This window comes from Cynocephalus volans, chromosome 9 (assembly GCF_027409185.1).
Source record: "Cynocephalus volans isolate mCynVol1 chromosome 9, mCynVol1.pri, whole genome shotgun sequence".
In the NCBI taxonomy this organism is placed as follows: domain Eukaryota; kingdom Metazoa; phylum Chordata; class Mammalia; order Dermoptera; family Cynocephalidae; genus Cynocephalus; species Cynocephalus volans.
This window is the reverse complement of record NC_084468.1, coordinates 107,686,125-107,711,632: the sequence shown is the minus strand read 5'-3', so window position 1 is coordinate 107,711,632 and position 25,508 is coordinate 107,686,125. Positions and strand designations below refer to the sequence as shown.

The window sequence follows — 25,508 nt, the reverse complement described above, 5'->3', positions numbered from 1 at the left end:
ATATATGGCCTTTGTTGTGTTGAGGCACATTGCTTCTGTACCTAATTTCTTGAGTATTTTTATCATAAAGTGATGTCAGATTTTATCAAGTGCTTTTTCTGTGTCTGTTGAAATAATCATGTGGGTTTTTTCCTTCATTTTGTTGATGTGACGTATCACATTCATGGATTTGCATATCATGAACCATCCTTGTATCCCTGGGATGAATATCACTTGATCATGGTTAATGATCTTTTTAATGTGTTGTTGGATTTGCTTTGCTAGGATTTTGTTGAGGATTTTTACATCTACATTCATTAGGGATATTGGTCTGTAGTTTTCATTTTTTGTTGCGTCTTTTTCCAGTTTGGGTATGAGAGTAATGCTCGCCTCATAGAACAGGTTTGGAAGTATTCCTTCATCTTCAATTTTTCATAAGAGTTTGAGAAGAATTGGTGTTAGTTCTTTAAATGTTTGGAAGAATTTGGCAGTGAAGACATCTGGTCCTGGGTGTTTGTTCTTTGTTTACTGCTTTTTCTCATTGCTCATTATTGGTCTGTTTAGGTTTTCTAGTTCTTCATATTTCAACCTTGGTAAGTTGTATGTTTCCAGGAATTTATTCTATTCATTTCTAATAAGGTTTTCTAGTTTGTTACTGTATAGTTGTTCATAATAGTCTCTTAAGATCCTTTGTATTTCTGTGGTATCAGTTGTAATGTCTTCTTTTTCATTTCTGATTTCATTTGAGGCTTCTCTTTTTTTCTTCATTAGTCTAATCACAAAAGAAGACATTAAATGAAGACTAGACCAAAGGTAAAAGGATCTCCAAAACAACAAGAAAAAAAGTAACATAATGGCAGTAACAAGTTCCTATATATTAATGATAACTTCAAATGTATATGGAATAAATTCCCCAATTAAGAAACCTCAAAAAAAAAAAAAAAGAAAGAAAGAAAGAAAGAAAGAAAGAAATTCCCCAATTAAAAGACACAGAGTGGCTGAATGGTTTATTGATTTTGTTTATCTTTTCAAAAAACCAACTCTTTGTTTCATTGATCTTTTCTATTGGTTTTTTTTTTTTTTTTTTTTACTACCTCTTTTTTTATTTTTTGGCTGCTGGCTGGTATAGGATCCAAACCTGTGACCTTGGTGTTGTAAAACTGTGCTCTAACCAACTGACCTAACCGGCCAGTTTCTATTGTTTTTTTTTTTTTTTTAATATCAAGTTCATTTATTTCTGCTCTGATCTCTGTTATTTCTTTTCTTCTGCTATTTTTGGGTTTGATTTGTTCTTGTTTTTCTTTTCTTCTGCTATTTTTGAGTATGATTTGTTCTTGTTTTTCTATTTCCTTAAGATTTAATGTTAGGTTGTTTATTTGAAGTCTTTCTTCTTTATTATTGTAGGCATTTATTGCCATAAACTTTCCTCTTAGAACTGCTTTTGTTATATCCCATAGGTTCTAGTATGTTGTATTTTCATTTTCATTTGTCTCCAGGAATTTTTTAATTTCCTTTATGATTTCTTCTTTGACCCATTCATTGTTTAGGGGCATGTTGTTTAATTTTCATGTTTGCACAGTTTCCAGTATCCCTTCTGTTATTGATTTCTAGTTTTATTTCATTGTGGTTGGACAATATAGTTGATATGATATGTTTTTTTAAATTTCTTGAGACTTGTTTTGTGACTTAACATATGGTCTATTCTAGAGAATGTTCCATGTGCTGTTGAGAAGAATGTGTATTCTGCCACTGTTGGATGAAATGTTCTATAAATCCATTAGTTCCTATCAGTCTAGAGTGGAGATTAACTCTAATTTTCTGTTTGGATGATATATCTTTTGCTGAAAGTGGGGTATTAAAGCCTTCAACTTTTGTCCATTTAGTATGATACCAGCTGTTGGAGTCTATTTTTCTAATTAGTCCTAGTAGTATTTGCTTTATATATCTGGATGCTTCAAAGTTGAGTGTGTTTATATTTAGAATTGTTACATCCTCTTCTTGAATTGATCCATTTATCATTATATAATGACCTTTGTTTTTTTTTTACTTTTCTTGGCTTGAAGTCTATTTTATCTGATGTAAGTATAGCTACCTCTGCTCTATTTTGGTTTCCATTTGCATGAAATATCCTTTTTGATCTCTTCTCATTCAATTGATATTTTTCTTTACAGGTGAAGTGAGTTTCTTGTAGGTAGTATATTGTTGGTTTTTGTTTTATAATCCATTCAGCCACTCTGTGTCTTGTAATTGGGGAATTTCTTTCTTTCTTTCTTTCTTTTTTTTTTTTTTTTGAGGTTTCTTAATTGGGGAATTTATTCCATATACATTTGAAGTTATCATTAATATATAGGAACTTGTTACTGCCATTATGTTACTTTTTTTCTTGTTGTTTTGGAGATCCTTTTACCTTTGGTCTAGTCTTCATTTAATGTTTTCTTTTGTGATTAAGTGGTTTTTTATAGTAGTGTATTTTGATTTCTCCCTCTTTATTTTTAGTGTGTTTGTTATAACTTTTTGTGTTCTGATTACCATGAGGCTTACAAAAATCATATTATAGTTGTAGCAGATTATTTTTAACTAATAACAACTTAACTCTGATAAATAAGATTAACTGTTCCTCTTTTGGTTTGTTGCCTAGATGATCTGTCCAGTACTGAGACAGGTGTGATCAAGTCCTCCTCTATTATTGTAAATCAAATGCTTCTTCTGTTACTCTGGAGTGTGCTTTGTGGAGAAAGAGGACCTTTTTTTTTTGGTCTCCACTTGTGCCTCTCCTTGTGTCAATGAAGTTGAGAGTCTGGCATGCCATCTGCTCAGTCACTGTGACTGCTGCTGTAGAGATTGGCCACTTTTTGCAGCAGCCATGGCAGTTGTGGTGGCCGTGGAGGGCTATCTGCATAGAAATGGTGTTTTTGGTGTGCTCTTTACCTGGTTGCAGCTGGGTTCAGCTTCCCTCAGCTCCACGCTTCAGGGCCCTGGTGGTTTTTTTTTTTTTTTAACTGATTCTATTCCTTTGTCAAATTTCCTGTTCTGCATCTGGATTGTTTTCCAAATATCATTTTATTTTCTATCTATATTTTCTTATGATTCCTTGAACATCTTTAAGAGGATTATTCTGAATTCTCGGTCAGATATTTCATAAATCTGTTGTTCTTCTGGGTCCATCGATAGCACTTTGTTGGTGTTCTTTGGTGGTGTCATATTTCCCTGTTCTCTCACAATCTTTGTGTTATTATGTTTATGCCTGCATGTTTGAGGAGACAGCTACCTCTTCTAGGTTTTATAGGTGTTACTTAGTGGTGGTAAACCTTCACTGCTTAATATCAGAACTTTGTTTCTGGTCTGTGTTTTGTTTTTGTTTTTTCATTCTGTAGTAGATAAATAGCAACTACTACTGCTTAAATACTGCATTAGAACTAATTTGTTGTCCTGTGGCTAATTCATGGATTGGGGGAAACTTCCTGTGTGGACCAGTGCTTGAACTCTGCGCCTGAGCTAAATTGTTGCCTTGCTGTTTCTCAGACTGGAGAAAACCTTTGTGCAGATCAGATTTTAATGGTCAGCCTTTTAGTCACTTCCAGGTCACGTGAGGTCTCCACAGATGCAACTGTGCTGTGTGGTAAATCCAGCCTGGGATCAAATCTTTCCCTCAGACTGTGCCCCCTGCAGTTCTAGCACACTGACCAACCTCCACAGTGTGATACCTGTACAAACCAGAAGAAATAAACTGCCAGTGCTGTGCCCCAATGCTCCTCTCATGGTTAGCTCCTCTCCTTCTCCCCTGGCACTCTGAACATTTCCCTAGCTTTTCTGGCCTGGGAGATGGAATGGAATGGTGCATTCTGAAGTGATTTTTTTTTTTTCCTTTTTGCCAGCTGTCACAGCACCCTGCTCCCCTGCAGACTTTAAATACCTTCACTCAAAAGGTGCTGCTACAGCTTTGCTGTCTCCAGGTAGTGGCTCTGTGTACTGGTAGCTGCTCTCTGGGCTGTGCTTGCCAGCCTGGGGCTGGGACTGATTGGAGTGATCCCTCCTCTCACTTGCTATAGTCTTCCATACCTACACACACTCCACAGGTCTCTCCTCTTCTTTCCCTGAGTTCCAGTGATTTCAGGATGGCAGTTTTTGTGTTTTAATAGTTGTAAATTGACCCATTGTGGACAGTGAGTGACACCAAGGCTATTCAGCCATTTTGGTGACCACTTCTTGCTTTAAAATACTAAAGTGTAATATTTTTATTCCCATTTCATTTCAATTACTTCTCCTTGTGTTACACAGATCTATCCTTTTTTTTGTATTTTATCTCTACGTAACATTTATCACCTTCTAATGTTCTGTATAATTTATTTTTTGTCTGTTGGTTTGTCACCTCCTCACACACATACCAGAACATGAGCCTCATAAGGATAAGAAGTTTTGTTTGTTTTGTTCACCACTATATCCCTACCACCTAGAAAAGTGCCTGACACATAATATGAGCTCATTTAATATACATAGGACCTATATATGTTATACATAGGAACTCCATTAATACCAAAAGAATGGATGAATATGTAGAAAATATCTTTTTAAAAATATCCTCCCACACTATGTAAATACAAATGTGTTTAAATTATAGCATTTAAAGGAAGCTAATATAAATCATTAAAATATCATTTGAATTTTGATCCAGGATTGCCTAAAGGGAAATATTAAAAAAGAAAGTGAGAGAATACCTTTATTTTTTGAGTCCTAACATCTAGCAAAATGCCTAGTGTACTAAGCAATGTGTGTTATGAATGAATAAATGAAAGAAATGGACTAGAACTTAAAACGTGTAAAACAAAGAAGTCTTTCAATGCAATCTATCAGGATGCTATAAAGTATGTGTGTACATGGTAAGAAAATTTAATTGGTCTCAGGAACTGAATATGGTGGTATTTGGGATTTGGATTTGGATTGTTAGAGGGCACAACTGTGTTCTATGCATAGTGATTCAAAGAATAAAAATGAAAATGAAGTTAATGCATTTATTCAATAATTTTTTTTTTTGTCTTTTTCGTGACCGGCACTCAGCCAGTGAGTGCACCGGCCATTCCTATATAGGATCCGAACCCGTGGCGGGAGCGTCGCTGCGCTCCCAGCGCCGCACTCTTCCCCAGTGCGCCACGGCTCGGCCCTCAATAAATATTTTTAAGCATTGCTATGGTCTGGATGTTTGTGTCCCCCCCAACCCAAATTTATATGTTGAAATCTAATTCCTAGTGTGACAGCATTAAAAGGTGAGGCCCTTGGGAGGGCAGTGTGGGCAAAGCCCTCATGAATGGGATTAGTACCCTTATAAAAGAGGCACAAAGGAGCTTGTTTGCCCCTTCCACTGTGTGAGGACACAGCTAGAAGGTGCCGTCTACGAAGAACAAGCCCTCACCAGGCACTGAATCTGTTGGCACCTTAATCTTGGACCTCTCAGCCTCTAGAACTGTGAGAAATAAAAGTTTGTTGTTTATAAGCTATCCAGTCTATGGTATTTTGTTATAGTATCCCAAACAGACTAAGACAAGGACTTAAAATTGTCTGAAAACTAATGTAAATGCTAGAAGAAGATAGAAAGATTAATTTATTTAACTATGTACCATCAAAAATAGATATCTAGAGAAGAAGTTTATTCAGATGGTTTTCCTACAAGTTTGCAAAGCTGGAACCATTATTGGTACTCTAAGAACATGGACAACTGAGAAATCACTTCTTGGCTGGAGAGATTTTATTAGTCTTACTAGATTAGGTGGTATTCGAACTAGGCCTTCAAGTATGGGTAGGATTTTGATGACCACAGATAAGAGTGTGGATGGAGTCTAAGGTGAATGAAATTAATTTTTCTCAATTATCTTTTATTTTTTCCCCCATCAGGAGCTGTATTTGATGAAAGTACTAGAAAAATATTGGTTGTTCAAGATCGAAATAAAGTAAGTTGCTTGTGCTTTATAAATTGCTTCCCAAATGTTCAGTTCTTCCTAGAAAAAAATAGAATGTAGAACTTTTGATATACCTAAGGAATTGCATAAAGATAATTCAAAAATCATTTCTAAGCAGGTATGGATCACTTAGATATTTATTTAAACCAAAAAGTACTTATGCAGACCTTGAAAATATAAAGATAATACTCAGTGTTGCTTACTGTCTGTTAGTTCATGGCTACAGGAAAATTATAAATAACCATATTTAATTGGGAAGACAATTCTGTCTATAGCACATAGCACATTATCAAGATATTCTTTCATTCATTCAATATTCATTAAGTTCCTTCTCTATACCAGGTACTGAGAGTACAAAGATTAATGACAATATCTCTGGTGTCCTGTAGTTCACTATTTATTTGGAAAAGCAGTCATACAATAGATGGTAACAATTAACTTCTCCTTACAAACCCCCTACAGACCTTTCACAATAGGTGACAGTTAAATAGGGTCTTGAAGCTTAAACTGAGAAATTTAGAATTATATGTATAAAGGCACAGAGTTCAGAAAGGGCCTGGCATAGTGTGGAAATAATGGTAAAATGTTCATTATGGCCAGGAATGTGAGGAGTGATAAGATATTTTATCTGAGAGCTAGATTGGAAACAAAATGTGAAGAGCCAAGGAGTCTAGACAACTAGAAGCAACAAAAATTTTTAAGAGAAGTATCATGATTAGAGATCAAATGTTTTCATGCTCAAGAGTTATAAATAAAAGTGAATGAGAATAATTATTTAGATACTTTCAGAGACTTCAGTAAATATTTTTACTGTCAAACATTTTTCTACATCATATATGTTTTTAAATTTTAAATTAAAGTTTTTAATGATAGATGAAAGCAATATCTCAGAAATGCCATCTAAAAGCATTTTCATGGTTGTGAGTAACTTTCAAGGTTTTAGTTAAGGCAGGAATCTCTGACTCAGAATAAGATTTTTATCATCAACAGAAAATTATAGAGTGCCTAAAGTAGTATTGTGCCTAGCCCTCAATAAGATTTATATTTGAATTAGAGCATAAAAATATATATGTGATGGGAATGACTGGAGAGTAAGAAGCATGATTGAGTGGTAAAAGTGGGGCCTAGATATTAAAGTGCCTGAGAACCAGGCAGAGGAGTTTAGACTTGATATGGAAATAGTAACTATTGAAATATTTTGTGATGAAAAAGTGATGAAGATGGTATGTGGGCAAGATTAATCTAATAATAATATGCAAATTAACCTGACAACAGTATGCCAAGTGACAGGGAGTTGATATAAACAAAATAGACTTTGGAGTCAGACTGACCAGAGATCAATCTCTATGCCACTTCTACTTTGGCAAGACGCTGAGCCCCAGTTTCCTCATCTTTAAATAATAATACCTTCTTCATAGAAAGGATAATATTAACTGTCTATGTTTTTCCCACTGAATTCATACCCAGTGCTTGAAATATAGAAAAGCATAAAACAAGAAATGTAAAGCAATGTAAATCTGTGCTGGGTAAAATTACCTTAAGAAAAATTTTAAGGATATCTTCTCTCATTTATATCAATTTATATTTATAGCAATCACACAGAATGATGTACAAGTATTCATTTTTTTTTCTTTTATTTTATTTCTACAACAAAAGGCCAAGAAAGAGCTACTCATTTTTGTGGTAATAATAATGTGATTAATAAATAAAATAAAATAAAATAGATGTCTGTTTGCAGATATCGAATGACTGGAATAGATGCAGAGTCTTATTTAACCACCTAAGCTTAGCAGTAGGCTTATATAATACATAAATATTTTTGGTTCTCGCCTAAATTATGAAATGACATTTCTCTTTGTGGGCATTTTACTGAATGTAACTTCTAAAAGTTTTATTGAATGTTTTATTGAGTAAGCTACATTGCTTATAAAAGTTTTATGCATTAGAACTATCAAATAGATTTTTAAAACATCAGTCATTAACACTTGGCTAAGACCATATTGTATATACTTGAGAGGCTAATCTGAAAATCCTTTCCATAGGAAGAATTTTTCAATAATCATCTGGTATCCAGAAGTGTAAAGCTTTTTTTTTGTAGTTGAATTTTTTAAAATTAAGTTATATATGTGTAAGGAATTATTTAATTGTTTCTTTAATGGTCATTTAATTGTTCCTACTTATAAATGTATAACTATCCTAATTATTTCATATACAGTTAGAGAGAAATACTTCCAAATCAAGAATAAGTACTACCAGAATCTAAGTATTTTGTAGTCATTTAATATTCCATTTAATTTTGGATAAATGTTAGACATCTATTGAGATAAGCTAATATGGTAGAAACTATGGGTATATATTATGGATTATTTTCAGAAATTAGTTTGTAAAATGGATCCTTGAATATTATATCTAGATTTTAAATGATTTAAAGTTATTCACAAATCACTTATAAATCATACGTATATATGTATATAATACAGAATATTGAGTTATTAAGCTATCTGTGAACTTTTTAGTTTGCCTGCATTTCTTCTCTTAAGTCTATTGTGTTTACCTTCTGTCACTGGAATATGGTTATTTGACTTACAAACAATAAATATTTAAAATTTTTCCTTGTAGTGAAAAAATAAATTAGAAACATTAGTTGATGTTTTATTTAAAATTGTGCCTTGCTTAAAATTTACTGAAAAACTAAAATTTCAACAATTTAAAATAAATTAAGCTAGATATGATAATATATCTCACCTATACAAAATTAAAAGGAAAATTATATTATCTGACCATTTTGGAACACCCTAGTCACCTAGCAGATCTACTTACCAGATGATGAATACAGCATGAAAGGATTGTATTGTCCTAAGGCAATCTTATGTTTCAACTTCTTGCAACTAAATTTCAGGCACTTGTTAAGTTTTATTATTGTCCATTCTAAGCTTTGGCTTCACTTTTAGGTAGTTATTGAATATGCAATTGATATTTTATTTCCTTAAAATTTTATCAAACTTTAAATAATGGTTCGCTGCTTGGTATTCAGTCATGTGGGGGCATGTTACTGCCAGCTGAAAACGAAGGAAATACATACCTAAAATAATTAATACATGAGTGAAAACGTACAGAAATGATGTCCTCAGTTGTAATTTCACCAAAACAACCTGTATTTGTATATGATGCAAATATTAGTATATTATTCCTCTCTATTCTCTTCTTATTCCCTTTTAGCTTTATTTCAGTCCAGTCTACATTATGATGAATTTAGATATTAAAATATATTATGAAGATAATTGCAGCATATGGATTTAGTCTTACATGTTACTGCAGATACTTTTTGCTGAGATCAATTGTACATTTGTGATTTTTTTTAACATGTATATTAGTATACTTAACAGAATCTGGTTATTTCTTTTTCAGTAGACCCTAAGAGTTCACTGAAAGATAAATTAAGCTGAGTATTGTTAATCAACAATTGACATGCTCCCATGCACAGATTTAAGGAATGGAACTGATATACTATATTACATAGCCATATGACTGAAAATGATGTTTACATATGTTGTTTATTTTTTAAAACGTTTTTATAGCTAATCTATTTGCTCAGTAGCCTTGACCAATTCCTGATGATTGTAGTTTGTAATGTTTCTTTTATATTCAATATGGAAAAAATGTTAATAACATAAAGATTATTAATACTCACTAAGCAAGAGGGTGGGGGAGGATGCAAAGATAGATCCAGAAAGGCCAGCCAGGTGATTGCTGTAGTAATTAAGATGAGAGGTAGGAAGGCTTGCACTAAGGTGATAGTATGGGAAAGGAAGGAAGAGATAGATGCCTCTAGGGATTGGTGACAGTAAGTTTGTTTGTCAGTTAAAAATAGAAGAACGAGTTTAAAAATTATTCAGTATTTTGAGGTAAGGGTGGTGACTAGAATAATGGTATCTCCAGCAGATAGAGGGATGTTGGTAGAGGAAAAACAATGAATTCATCAGAGGGCATAGGAGGTTGAGTTGAAAGAGGTATTTAAGTGGGGGTCCCCAGACATTTCTTCTCATTCCTCCTGATGAATTATTGAGAAAAGTTCCTAGGGGAACTTTCCTATGGGTCAGTTCCTAGGTTCCCTGTGGTACTAAAAAGAGGTGTGAGATGAAGCATATTAATTAATGAATGTTTACACCATGATGGTGGACATCATGACCCCTAGTACTTTAAAGCTCTAGGCAGTGGCCTTGATCCCCAGGAATGGATACAGGAAGATACTGATATATTGAGTCTAGAGTTGTACTACTTAGCCCCACTGGGCTCTATAAGTAGCTTAGCAGGGACATCCACATGGCTGTAGTTCCAACTATTGTGTTCTATAAAATCATGCCCTGTGGAGTCATGCAATAATATAGCACAATACCACCCTAGGAAAAAAGGGTGCATAACAAACATTATATTAAAGACAGAACTGAGGACCATTTTCTAACAACAGATGAAAGGTTAATTTTAGGCATCATCTGGTAAAAATAGTTGACGATGAGGGATGAAGTTGTTGAAAAATAGGAAGGGTAACACACATCAGTTATCTCTCATAGGCCAAAGAGATTAGGAGAGTTCAGATGTGAAGATGATGATTAAATCATAATAATCTATATTCCTTGCACATCTAGATCTGAGTCAGTTCATTTTTTAAAATAAATTATTTGGAAGTGAGGATTGCTCTGACATAACATTAAGAAAGGAAGATAAACACCCAGAGAGCTTTTTGTGTCTTGTGCAATTCATGGACTGTGAATAGTATGTGTCTTTTAATTAAAAAGTTTGAACTTGGTTGTTTTAGAACATGTTAAACTTCAGTTATACCCAAAATAGTATACTTAGTAACTAAAGTAAACATTTTATAGCACACAGGGAGACATAGGTTTTCTTCTTCCCAGTATCTAAATTATCTCTTGGAAGAAACAAATAATTAATTATGTAAAAATATTCCATTTTGTTCCACGAATGTATCATTTAGAGAAAAATCTAGTTATATAGAGAGAAGAATATATCTGATTCTTTAATGTCCAATTTTTTATTGCTTTGTGTGTGTGTATATATGACAGTTGAAAGACAAATTATTGTCAGTATCTGTCATTTGACTAGTCAAGAAATACTCAATCACAGCATAGCGACTGAGTTTAGGTTTCTGGTAAAATCATCCTCCCCTTTCCTCTTCCCTCTCCAGTAAATTTTGATTTCTTCTTTCTATGGAACTGTCCTATTATATATGTAATATATATAATATATATTGTGTGTTTACTCCACATCTTTACCTGAAGACATGAGTATTTCACATGAAGTAGCTAATTTAATCTCCTCAACAATCCATGAGGATTTTTATCCCCATTTTGAGGATAAAGAAACTGTGGCATGGAGAGGCTAAGTAATTTGCCCAAAATTACAGAGCTCCATGACAGAAAGGTGAGGGAAGATTAGAGTATATTTTTAGTTTCTATGGCCTGTGTTGGGGAGAAAAAGGAGCAGATGAAAGGAGGAAGAGATTCTAATACAGCTAATCTGACTTCAAAATCTGTGATCTTTAAACAAGTAAATAGCCAAAGCCTAAAATTACTCATTTCCTGTGAGAATGAAAAGCTGCCTTTCTTCCACACTCAATTCAAGTGAGGATTTCAAAGACATAGAACTATTTCCCTAAACTCTAGGAAATTGTGAGGGATGCCAGATGATCCCTAGTTTATCCTGTTCTAACCTACAAAATAAGAGTTCCTATAGCTATTATTTTATTGTGTTTTCATTCAGATCATACTACCCTTAGGCCAAAGGGGCTTGCATATAATTAATATTGGCCATCTAGGAGCTGAGAAAACTTATTTAGGACTTTGTTCAATTAAATCGGCTTGGATTGAAAGTGGATATTATAAGTCTCTCCAATATGGCTTACAGAAGATATGCCCTAACATTATTAACAATTATCATATATACAAATAACATAAATAGGTTAATTTCTTTTGTTAGATTTGAAATCTATACCATGGTATGTAAAAATTTCTTGTAAAGAGATACTATAAAAGGTTTTGCAATCTTTTAATTATGTCTCTTTATCTCTCTTCCTTACATTTAAAGAAGTAGTGTCACTAATATTCATTTAATCTTTTCTGGGGTCAAGTGACATAAGAGGTTGTAGAGACAAAATTGGGTCAGAAGACCTGAGTTCCTATGAACTAATTTAAAAAAAAAAAAAAGACCTGAGTTCCTAAGGTTTGGGTATGCCACTAACTAGCTATCTGACTTTGGGCAAACCTCTGAGTCTCTGGGGACCTAAGTTTCCACACTTATAAAATTTAGGATTTAGATCTGATGATCAAAAAAAATACTGCAGTACTGTAATTCTATATATCTTACATATACATAGCATACTTAGCAGAAAAAACAAACATTTTCTCCTTCTGTATTCTCACTCAATAACAATAAACACAGACTTCTGTGACCAAATGTGTGGTAATTTCTCCCCACCAACAAGCAAGTAATCAGTTCTGCAGAGGACACCAGTTGGGTATCCTCAAATTTAATTCACTTCTAATACTACCAACCTGGAGATAGCATCAGATCCCACAGGTTGAGGATTCAGTCCCATAACACTGAACTGTACTTTCGATACTAATGTCAAGCCTCAGGTTATTTTGCCTGTGCTTCTGACCAACCAGCAATAAATCGGTATTCCCACAACCCCCTCATTAAGTTTAATTAATTTACTAGAGTGGCTCATAGAACTCAGGGAAACACTTACTTGCTCCTACCAGGTTATTATAAAGGATATTACAAAGGATGCAGATGAAAAGATGCACAGGTTGAGGTGTGGGGGAAGGGGCAGGGAGCTTCCATGCCCTCTCCCAGCTTACCACCCTCTGAAAACCTCTATGTGCTCAGCTATCTGGAAGCTCTCAGTACCCTATCTTCTTGGGCCTTTTATGGAGATTTCATTGGATAGGCATGACTGAAGCATGAGCAACAGTGTAGATATGATTGGACAAAAAAGGCTTGGTCTGATACTAACAGACTGAGTGGGGAAACTCAGCAAGGCCTTTTTGTTCAGATTCTTCTTGGCCTGTGTAGCATTCCTTCCTCTCAGGTTTGAGGTAGGACCTCTTCTGAAATGAGGGTCTTATGACCTACAGTCAGACAAGATAGATCAGAGAATTTCTTTATGGCCACCTCTAAGACAGAAAGGCAGGGAAAGATTAGAGTATATTTTTAGTTTCTTGGCCTGTGTTGGGGAGAAATAGGAGCAGGTGAAGGAGGAAGAGAAGGTCAGAGAAAGGGATTCTGTTTTCTGAGGCCGGCTTCTGAGACCTAAAGTGCCCCCAGCATTATAACAAAAGATTTTCTTTCACCTTTATCACTCTGAAGCTGTTCTGAAGCTGCTTCAGAAACCAGGGACAAACGGCCAAATACATTAATAAAAAATAGGCTTATTGTTTTAGTCACTTAGGAAATAATAAGGGCTATGAGAGTTATGAGCCAGGAACCATAGATGAAAACCAATAAAAATATATCATAATATCACACATACATACTTATATAGAGATATAATCTGGTGTAAGCCATTTTGGTTTTTGGAAAGAAAAGAGTAAACTATGAAGATTTTTAAAATAGCACACTAGGTTTCAAAAATGACTTCATCAAGTAAAATTTCATTACGGACTTTAAGAGAGACCAAAAGACAGCCAGATAACATGATTGCTCTAAGCAGTCTTTCATGGTTGGTTGATATACCAAATAAGAATCTATTTATGTAATTACTCATGTATTAAAACATGGAAATTCATAGAAAATAATCCTGGGTCTAAAAATGTTAAAAATTGGATTGCAGTCTGAAAAAAGAAAAGGAGCTTCCCTGGCACTATGGCTGAACTGTGTCACTCCGAACCTAGACAGCTTTAAGTTTTTTGGATGTTTTTCTTCCCCCTTATTAAAACTGCCAAGACACAAGACTTCACAGGTTCAGCTTGCAGAAATTAAACTTCCAGAGCAATCTGTATTACCATAATTGAAAAGGAAAGAATTGAGTTGACCTATATTTTTAAAACAGGGCAATAATCAAAAGTTTATTTACTGAATTTCCCTGAACTCCAGTGTAAACCACTAAAACTTTTATGATTCTGTTAATCACGGTTGCAATCAATGTTTCTCTAGCTTTGTCCATCTTTGTTCTTAGGAAATGATTGCTAGTGCCTTCTGAAATGTTTGTTAGTGTTTTTCAGGGTAGTCAAGAAACAAAGGGAGACCCAAGGACTTTAACAGACTGAAAGACAGCCAGTAACTAATCAGCCCATTGTGGGAGAAAATCCAAGAGACCCATTCACAGTGGCATTGCTTTACCTCTTCTTTGGAATAACTGGAGTTCATCCTGTAATGTTTACTTATAAAGATTTAAGTGGAGAGTTTTCCATTTTTCCACCCTGTGTTTCTTTGTATTGGCCTTTAGCTTTAGGCTGAGGGAACTTTTGAGTAACTCACCCTAGATAGCTTCCTAAATGGTTTATTTGGTGGCTCTTGGAACACTACAGCTATATCTGAAGAGAAATAAAAACCTGAGTAAAGCAGTAGCACCAGCCTCTACTGCACAGGTGATTGCTGTGGCCTCCAGCCTCCTGAAAAATCATAACCAAGTAGCTTGTTCCTCTGGTATAGCACACTTGTCTGATCCTGACTGATGAGGTTTTCAGAGTAAAAAATTATTTTAATTATAACATATTTTGCTATGTCAGTAGAAATAAAACCAGATAATCAAATAATGAAAATAATAATTGTGATGCCATAAAATACTTCCATGCAAATTCTTATCCTCATTTTTCAGAACTGAGATGTAGAGAGGTTGCAAAATAACTTATTTGACATTATACAACTATTAATTAGCAGAATCAGAATTCAAGCCTGAGAGCAGTCTTTTCAATAAAACAGACCAAATCAAACAAAATGAATTAAAACTTGGATCTGTCAGAGTAAGCAGTTGTATGGCAATGTCTACATATGTATTGCATAGGATACAGAAGACTTCAGTTGAATGGAGTTTTGTTTTTAGGGCAGTAGTTTGGTTTTGTGTTTGATTGTTTTTAATATGTAGTACAGATGCCGCTGTCTATTGCTGGGGTTAACAATTTCCTTCAGTTCAGGCAGGTGCCAGCAAAGAAACTAAGCAGTACACATTTGGCGACCTAAAAAAGAAAGGTAAGAACAAAGGAGTGGGAAGAAAAAATAAATACTATGGAGAAAAGAGAGATGATTAAGTGAAGGAGGTAAAGACTAATTATCAGTTCTTCTCAAAACCTAGGATGATGATCTATTTTTCTTTTGAGTTTTTAAAAGACCCGAATAAAGACACAAAACTATATGTAGGAAATAGAGACGTCTTTGTTAAAAATACACTTGCTTTTGACTCCCTAAGGTAACTGAATTTTCAGGAGTACTCATAATCTACCAATTGGTCCTTTAAAAGTTAGCAAACTTTAATTTTTTTCCCCTTTATTCAATGTCTTTTGGATTCCGTGTAAGATTAGTTTGAAATAATAAGAGATTAATTTGTAAATCAGAATGCCACTTTATTATTTCACAGTAGGGAAAAAGGATCCTGGCTTTTCATTATTAGAAATTAATTGGAGAAATATTTTCAAATGTGGTATCTGCTGCCTCCATAATATAAAGAGGTACTACTCCGAGTGCTGTGAGTGGTAGGTGGTTGCAAGGTGCAACAACTTGCCCATTACCTTAGAGATCCACAGACCATTATACCCCTAAAAACTTGATAGGATCATTTCCTATTCTCTAACACATGGATGTCTTACTAGGACATCTAGAATGCTTGAACTTCCTGCTTTTCAGGTCCAGTGAGCACACTGGCTATCAATATAGTTGGGTAGTGATAACCCCTGGCATACAGTAACATCACAACTACTAAGGTTCTTACATACGGAATGGGATGAGGTACAGATGGAAAGGGAAGTATTAGGCTGTATGAAAGCCTTGACAAGCTTAGGTGAGCCTGTCAATTCAAGGCACAATAAGAAAACCCCATGACCTCCATGGAAGCATTTGAGGAGACCCCAATGTACTTCAGCCACAAGACAGGCATTACTGAAAATCAGGCCTAGATCTAACTCTAAGGACATCAGAGCTATGAAGGACACTAGAGTTTGACAAGTATCCTATGTCAAAGCCAGTCCCCTAATAGGAAGAAAAGTGGGACCCTGAGTGAATCAACATGATTATTTTGAATCTCAAATTCTTCTGAACCCTGCGCCAGCAGAAGCAGCACCCTTCTTCTGGCTAGAAAGAACAGCCTCCCCTTGCCTGGAGGCTCTGCAAAATGGGGTATTTAATATTAGGATAGTGTATTTAAAATCCGGACTAGTCTGGAATATTCAGGATGGTCACCAGACCTGATAACCTCTGACTATAGAGAGTCTTCACTTACTTATTGAAGACAATTAATTGATTGGCATAATTGTCCCCTCAAAAACTAAATAAATATATTCAACATGATACCCACAAAGTAGAAATGTTAACTTCCTGCAGAAATGTTAACTATAGGATAAAAATAACTGTGTGAAAAAAGTATCAATAAGCTTGTGGCTATAACAGAGCACAGGATACATATAAGAATCAGCTGCATTATACAAGGGTACTTTAAAAGGTCATGGATAAATAGAATTAAAGGATAATATGAATCATTCCATGAACTTTTTGAAGTACCCTTGTATTTTGTTATATAGAATTTACAAGCAGAGAGGGAATCTTTTTACATCTTTATTGAATAGTGTATTATCCAGTGTTAGCTTTCAAATATTTGTTAATGGATTTTTAAAAAACTGGAGAACAGGCAACCATCTGTCTTAGGTGACTTAGGCACTGACTAACTTAATGGCAGTTTCATTCTCAGAAAGCTCTGCCTTTAATGAGATAAGAGAAGCTCAGAAAATGCTACTTCTGCATCTGCTGTATTTCAAATGTCTTTAATTTTTTTTTTTTTTTTTTTTGTCTTTTTCGTGACCGGTACTCAGCCAGTGAGTGCACCGGCCATTCCTATATAGGATCCGAACCCGCGGCGGGAGCGTCGCCACGCTCCCAGCGCCGCACTCTCCCGAGTACACCACAGGCTCGGCCCTCAAATGTCTTTAGTTTAAAGTAATCTTTATGCCATTTTGTTTGGTTGTGGATCCCTTCATTTGGTACTGCATGCAACTAAAACTCAACCTCTAAGAGGAAGTGCTGCTTGGCTGGTGCTACTGTCTCTGGACCCAGAGCTCTGGAAATGAGGCATCAGCTTGCTGGTGTCTTTAGGGAGGTTGCTGCACAATAAAGCTGCTGTTGTAAATATTAGGAAAATTGCAAACTGGATCCTACTGATACTATGGGAAAGAACTGCTGCTGCCAGAGTGAAGCAGTATTGAAGAAGTGATACTCACAGGAACCACAAGCACACAGAAAGCCCACGAGCAGCAGACAGGAAGGAGCTAGCCTTTTCTTCCTCCTCAAGCCTTGCAGTATGTTGATGGAGCCTAAAAGGGAAGCAGCTGGCAAAGCAGAAATTGTTTAGCAGAGTCCCAGCTCCAGCATCATTAGACAAGTACAGAAGGGTAGGTTTACAGCTCAAAGACAATAACAGCATCAACTTATTAGAAATGCATATTCTCAGGCCCCATACAAGACCTGTGGAATCTGAAGCTCAAAAAGAGTGGAGCCCAGCAATTCTGTGTTAATAAGCTCTCTAGGTGATTCTGGTGCACAGTGAAGCTTGAGAACCTTCAAACTAGCACATCGGGCTTCCTGACTGCTGATATTCAAACCTGCCAATGATTGGTTCTTTAAGAATGAGAAGGTGCTGCTTTTCACAATCTAGTCATGTTTCAAGATTCCCCCTACATTTCTAGGCAGTTGCGATTGTTAGAAGCTACAGACAAATTCAAATTATATAAAACCATGGTTTCTTTGTGGATTAAACAGGAATGATACCCCTTACGTAGGGTTTTGATTTTTTTGTTGTTGTTAGGAACAGAAATCCATTTAAGAGAGCAACAAAATATGAAAACTGAATATAATTCAATGCGTTAATAGGAAACATAGTGAGATACTGAATCATTTAATTTCTGTAATTATTTTGGTATTAAGTGGTATTTAAGCGTAACTGATTGCTAGTAACTATAATTTATGAGTATTTATATATTTAATAAATTATGTATATAAATTATATTTATTATAAATAACTAGTTAGCATTATTTTCAGACACCTAAGCCAGTTTTTCTCCTTTAAGTTCTCTCCCTGCAGGCATTAGCGTCAAATGTTTTCTGCGGAGGGAAATTTAACCCTCAGCCTAAGTATATAACCACACTCAAACACAGATCTAAATAGACACAATAAAATGTGTCTTTTCTCCTTCCCAACCACATATTCCAATCCTTCCATCTCTACTCCATGATTTTGAGCAACGAGACCTAATGGCTTGAATTCATAAACTGGGTGTTAAAGAGCTGAGTTAAGGGTAAGGACCTATTAATTCATTCACTAAATATTACTGAGTTCCTATTCATAATTATGCTGTATGCCCTGCTCTAAGCACTAGGCATACATCAGTGAACAAAGTTTCTACATCTGTAGCTTATATTCACATGTGTAAGATACAAACAATAAAATGAGTAATATGTAAGGTGGGGATAAGTGTTATTTTAAAAAATACATAGTGCAGAGATAAAGAGAATGGCAGGTTTTCTTGATTATACATTTCTGTATGCACAGCACCTAGCACTCAATAAATTTTTGCTGAATGAATAAACAAATCTATGAAACTATGGTAGCTTCTATTTCTTTGATAACAGTGATAATATTGTAGCTAATGAAATTTATCTAAATACACTGGGTCTGATTTCTAACAAGTAAGAGTAGTAGCATTAAAGACTAGAACAATGAAAATAAAACAAATTTCTGGCATCTGAGCAAGTTGGAGTAAAGGCAGGACAAGAAGGACAAATAATATAATAGAACCAAAAGGAAGTTACTAGCAGTTCTGTGCCCATGTACTTGGTTCTTGAGATATGGCTGAAAGAAATTAGTAGTCTTTTAGGGGTTCTGTTTACACAAACTACTGGTTAGGATGTCAGTAACCACACCCAGGGAAGGTCCTGAACTAATCTTTTGCTGAGGAAAACGATAGGTGTCTGTGGAGACATCTCGCTATTGGGAAAATAGAACAAGGATCAGAAAATGAATAATTCCTTTTCACCCATCCTAGAAAACCCACAATAAACCTGAGTTTATCTTCAGGACAAATTTTAAAAGAAACCGTGCTATTAAACTTGAAAACAGAGAAAGTATCTTACGTTCTGTTAGTATCTCTGAAAAACGCATTAGAAAAACTTACTCTTTGTTGATACCCAAAATGCATATTTCTTGGGCTAGCAATTCCTAGCACTGGGGAAGGAAGTATTGCAGTGATGAGACCCTTACATCATCCACATTGTCTTCTATTTTCCATTTACCCCTATACACATGCTCACAAAAGAACATCAGATTTATAATTGGCAAATGTAAGGGAAAATGTCATCCCATTCACTATTATGAAATGTGGTTTAAAATCACACATTTTTATCAGTTAAAAGGATACTTTACCTTTTGTAGTATGTAAAAATCAGAAGTGCTTAAGGAACTAGACAACTTCACAAACTCAAAGAAGGGAGGAGCCAATATGTGAATTTAAGTAGCACCCAAAAAAGCATCCAGGCACAAGAATGCCTGAGAAGAATATTTTTTAGAAGAGAATGAAAAGTTCCTTTTTTTAAGATTAGGGGGGAAAAGGATCATGGAATTTTACTCTTGAAGCACAGGGATGTTTTGTCTTCTTTTGTAGGAAGGGAGAACAAAGATGAAAAACATTTTGAGTTTTCAAAAAGGCTAAATTTTCAAAATTCATCCTGTGTAATTTTTTCCTCATAACACGATATTTTAGAAAAATAAAATGATAATAAATCACTACCTAGGTAATAAATCCCATGCCAGTCATAAGATTATAGATGGGGAACTCACTGGCAACAGGTAGATAAAAAGACGTTTGACAATATACTAGATTTTAGTTCACATCCACAAGCCCTGGATGAGTGAGTTTAAGTCTTTGATACAGATTCTGACTGGATTTACATAAAACGTTCCAATTAAGGCTAAGGAAAAGGATCAAAAGGTATATGAAAAGGCCATGGACAGTAGTTAAGGATTAGTGAGAAAATATCAAATCAATTTTTTAAATTTTGTAAAAGATGGCTAAAATCAGACAGCCTAGATGTTAACCCTGAGTTTATCACACACTAGCTGTTAGACCCTATACAAGATATTAAGCATTTTTATGCCCTCAGTTTCATCACCTCTCAAATGGTAACAGCCCCTCTTGGGATTATGGTAAAGCTTACATATGCCTAATTCTTATAAAAATATTTAGCATAATGTCTGGAATATACATTAGGTAGTATTTTAATATTGTTATATTGCTAAATCCAGTTAATGGGGGTATTTTTAAATATAAAGAAAAGGGAGTGGGAAGACATGCTTATCTCATCTAGAACATTAATCAAGATTTTCGAACCTAACTTAAACATAACTTAGACGTCTCTATCTACCACTTAGAACTCAGGCTCAATATCTACACAATGGAATACTACTCTGCTATAAAAAAGAATGAAATACTACCATTCACAGCAACATGGATGGACTTAGAGAAAATTATGTTAAGTGAAATAAGCCAGGCACATGAAGAGAAATACCACGTTTTCACTTATTTGTGGGGGGTAAAAATAAATAAATAAATAAATATACAAACAAACAAAAGGGGGGAAGGGGGAGAAGACCCAACAATCACTACAATTCCTTGAACTTGTTAAGACAAGTGAACAGATATGATGTTGATGGGCGGGGGTGGAGGAAGGAAAGAGGAATTGGTAAAGGGACATGAAAATCAACTACATTGTATATTGATAAAGTAAAAACAAACAAAAAAAGAACTCAGGCTCAAGCTTCTTGGGGGAGAGGTGGGAAGAAAGTTGTTTTTTAAAATAAGCTCTTTAAACCTAAGTGGTGCCAGAAAATGTCACAAATGACTTACCAGCATAAAAGTATACCTAATCTTTCCATATATAAGGTTTAATTTATGAAATAATCAAAATCAAATGTGTGAGCTGTTTTCAATCCTTATATTTTGCCCCTTTGTATCTCCAAATTTAATCAGCAACCAATATCTATTCATTTATGGTCAAGTCTAGGTAAAGATTTTAAGAGTTGACGTTTATTGTTTTTAGGAAGCATTTGTCTGCCCCATTATAACATTTCTTGTCAGAAACAGAATTTATGGTGATGAAGTCCAACATCCTATCAGACAAAAGGCTACCTACATAGTTTCTGTAGAAACAAGCTTCTGGAACTATTTCAAAATGTAACCAAAAAGACAATGCATTGGTATAGAGATATACTTAGAGATATATTTTTACATTAATAAAATAAGGCATAATATGCTTTATAAATTAATGTCAAGCCTGAGTCAGACACAGAAGTGTGGAAAGCCTGAATTCTGTACACACATAATCAACAGTCTGTGGAAACTCTGGGAACCAAACCTAGCATAGTTAAAAGGTGACACATTCTTTAAGAAGCACTGATCCAGGAAATGAGTGGGTCACAAAGCCCACTAGTAAAAGGTCCACAAACTTGTTTTATGAATGAAGATTATAAGGTGTACTGGCTAACAGTGCAACTCCTTTATGGAGTGTGTTATAATTTCTCATTCATTCTTCAGTTTTTATCATGGTGATGGATAGATATGACAGAATTCTTACAGGAAAAAAATAATCACGTCAGCCATAAGAATGTTGTTCCACACCATCTCATAATTATTTTTAATCTGTTTCTTTCTGTGTTTATCCGTATTCCAAGATCTGATCTTCCCACCTACCCCTCCCCACCAAAAAAAGAAAAAGAAATGGTAGACAAGAAAACACAAACTAATCAATTTTATTCACACTACTCATGAAAAGCAATTACATTTTTACTTAAAATCATTAACACATAGAACAACAGAAATCTTAAGAGTGATATATCCGATTAGAAACACAATACAAGAAAAGATGTGAAAATTAAAAATAGCATACTTTAGTGATTACATTTATACTGTATTTTCTACTTATAGCAGCATCTGTTAAGATTCTATTTATTTGTTCATAGTTAACTAGCAGCGAAAAAATTTTAAATTACATAAATTCAGTAGATGTTTCCCTCCAATGTTTCATTCATACAGAATTTATCACATTAACCAAAAAGAACCTGTTCTGTTTCTTGAACAAAATGATGCAAAAAGATTTCATCAGTCACCACAAAAAAAAAAGAAAGAAAGGAGGGAGGAAGGAAGCTGGAAAAAATTTGCATGCAGTTACCAAAAAATAAATTCTCAACCACCTTAACCAATTATGGGTGGATTTTGTGGAGTCTTATGTGTGTGTGTGTGAGTGTGTGTGTGGTATTAGTGAATAAATGCTGTGTTAACTTTATTTTCTGAATTTATTCTGCAGTTGAAAAATATGTGGAAGTTTCCAGGGGGCCTGTCAGAGCCCGGAGAAGATATCGGTGTGTATCTTACATATTTTTAAATAGCTTGAAACTGTTGAGGAAATTCATGTGTTTACTTTCTTGCCTTACAGCTAAGAATAAGGGTTTAAATTTTCTAATTGGTTCAGACTAAGTTAGAAAATTTCAGAGATTACTTCAGGGCTGATATAAAGTTAGCAGCAAAATTTCTAACATTACAACTTATTCCATTAGTATAAATAATACCATTAGGAGCATAGATTAATTTGTATGAAAATCAGAAGCTTTGGAAATATCTTGGTAAAGTTTAGCATTAAGGGTTATTTTGGATATGACTAAAGATTGTTATTGGAGTTAAACTATGAAAAAACACAAATTCTTGATCATTCCATCACAGAATGATGAATAGTAACTTTTAAATGAACGTTGAAATAAGTATAATCATGTCAATTATAGAGCAATGGTGATGTAATTCTTCTCTTCATGAAAATTTTACCTACCATTTATTTTGAATAGTCAGGAAGCCAAAACATAGTAAAATGTCATATGAAAAGTCTCAAATGAGAAATAACCTCTAAAACCTCCTGAGCTCAATATTCAAGAAATATGAAATAAGCTAAGAATTCTTCACATCACTGAATTTTCCTGCCTATTCTTTAAACCATTGGATCAAATTCCATCTCCATCCAGATAAATCAATAGATAATTCATTTGATACCAGTGTTATTTCTCCATTACATTTTCCTCAATATGCATGTCCCCTGTTCTCTTTCGCTGACAGTTATATTAAGGCAGTTTCCTAAATTATCTTTAACTATTTTATTTAAAAATGTGTATGTACTTGAAACTTGATCTTTTAAAAATGTTACACTGATCAAAATCAAATCCCTATTCACATTATAAAACTAATTTCTAACAATCCATGAATAAACTGATTGCCATAAGATAAGCAAATCTTGGTTTTAGGTACCTATAGACCTTTTGCTTAGATTCTGCTAGGTCTTCTGTTGACAAGAAAGGGTGGTAGTGGTGCTAGTACTGAAAGAGGCCATTTATTCTGCAACACCTAATTATCTAACAGGATCCCTATGTGACATGTGAGAGCACATGAAATAGTTAAGCTTGAGTTTTGCATCCTTACTCAGTCCATAATGTGTAAAAAGCAGTCTGCAGGTTTGTGTAGCTTCCTCTCCTGAGTCTTGCCTTCTCAAATGAATTGATTTTTTTCATTTGAACTTTTATGGATCCACTGAATTTCAGATACACTTCTATTTAAATATAAATGAAGAAACACATTTCCAAAACAAATATGTATAATTTTAGGTTTAAATAGGAAGGTACTTCAAAGAGTTCATGGAAAAATGGAATTAGAAGATAATACAAATTTTTCCATGAACTCTTCGAAGTACCCTCATATACTACAGAACCCTTCTTTTAAGTCCAGATAATTAAAATTTCATTCCTTTTTAAAAGTATTTGTGTTTGTAGTTGTTACAACAACCCACCTATCCAGAGATCATATATATGCCTCAGTCGTGGAATTGAGAAAAAAAGCAGCAGTTGGCACTCACATTTTCTAGGCATAGTATAAATTAAAGCTTTGCCATAGAACTGATGAAACCCTGAAAGCAGCTAGAAATAATAACTGACAGTAGAGGTCTTAAAGGCTGTCTGTATGAGGGCATTTCTCTTTCATAACACAGTACAAAGTGATGGATATTCTTAATCATGAAGCTAAATCATCCAAGAATTATTTAAATTATTTTCTTTATACCCTGTATTTAGGAAAGTACGAGTATGTAATATACTTCAGGAATACTGCCGACACAATTGGTCAAATATTTATATGGGCTCTTAAATAGGAAACACTAGTTAACTGGGAAACACATTTGTTTGGAATCTTTCATTCTTTGACAATACTAGGTAAATGGAGCATTATTATCCATAGTGTTTTTTAAAAATTAAGAGTCATATACAAAATAGAATGCAATCAAGGGTATAAGTATAATAAAGTACCCTAAGAGGTATTACTCTAAAGAATATCTATCTACAAAGTTAAAATGGACAAACTGCCTTACTAAAAAAATCTCATTACCGTGGACAGGAAGAGAATCTCCTGCATTAGCCAAAGGACTATAAAGCAGCCGAGTCTGATCAGAGATCATCAGTGCAGCAGGGTCAGAGGGAAACACCAGAAAAACCCATTCTGAAAATTTTTCCTATTATTTTATTTTATTTCAACCTAATCCTATTATTAAATATTATGAAATAGAAATAACAAATATAAACTCCATTTCATTATTGCCCTGTAACTAAACAAAACAATATTTAAACATAACTCTTAATCAGCAAAAATAAAAAAACCTCTTAGTTTTTCCTATGTTCTTCATATCTATAAAACAGTAAATGGTATTTGTTTAGCTTATAGAATATTAAAATAATAAAGGTACAACAGAATAAAGCACTTTATCTTGATAAAAAATTTAAATTCATGTTGAAATCCTTGGGGAAGAGATTTCCATCTTGAGGTGGAAGGGATCTCCCATACACTGGGTACAAAAGCACTTTATTTGCCTATTCAATTTTCAGTCTAGTCAGTGATATGCTGACTCAAGTTAAACTGATCAAAACTAGCACTGATTCAAGTTAAACTGATCAAAACCAGCCAGCACTGATTTTCAATCAACTGCTGATAGAGCAGGGCAGATTCACCCACTAGCCATGTCTTGTGCTTCCATGACATTTAAACAGCCTAGACTCATAAGCCCAATGCTGAACTCTCGATTAGTGGTACCAAGAGCTAAATAGGACATCCATGGTTATTTTTCAAAGCATTTAAGGAATAAAAATAAACACTTTTAAATTTTATGTAATGTCCCTTAACTGTTGTTTAAGACTAGTGCCACAATCTTTAATAATAAATTTAATAACAAACATATTTGGTATACCAGATTTAAACTTATTTTTCTTATTAAGGAAAGTTTCTC

The 25,508-nt window shown here is 34.4% G+C and overlaps 1 protein-coding gene across 1 annotated transcript in view; it reads left to right on the top strand.

The window, feature by feature from the left end:
• Window positions 1-25,508, top strand: part of NUDT6 (nudix hydrolase 6) — a 37,232-nt gene that overhangs the window by 9,746 nt on the left and 1,978 nt on the right. The window contains exons 4-5 of the mRNA XM_063107478.1: window positions 5,866-5,921; window positions 22,506-22,560. Coding sequence (XP_062963548.1) covers window positions 5,866-5,921; window positions 22,506-22,560 — 111 coding nt within the window. The remainder of the gene's footprint in view (window positions 1-5,865; window positions 5,922-22,505; window positions 22,561-25,508) is intronic.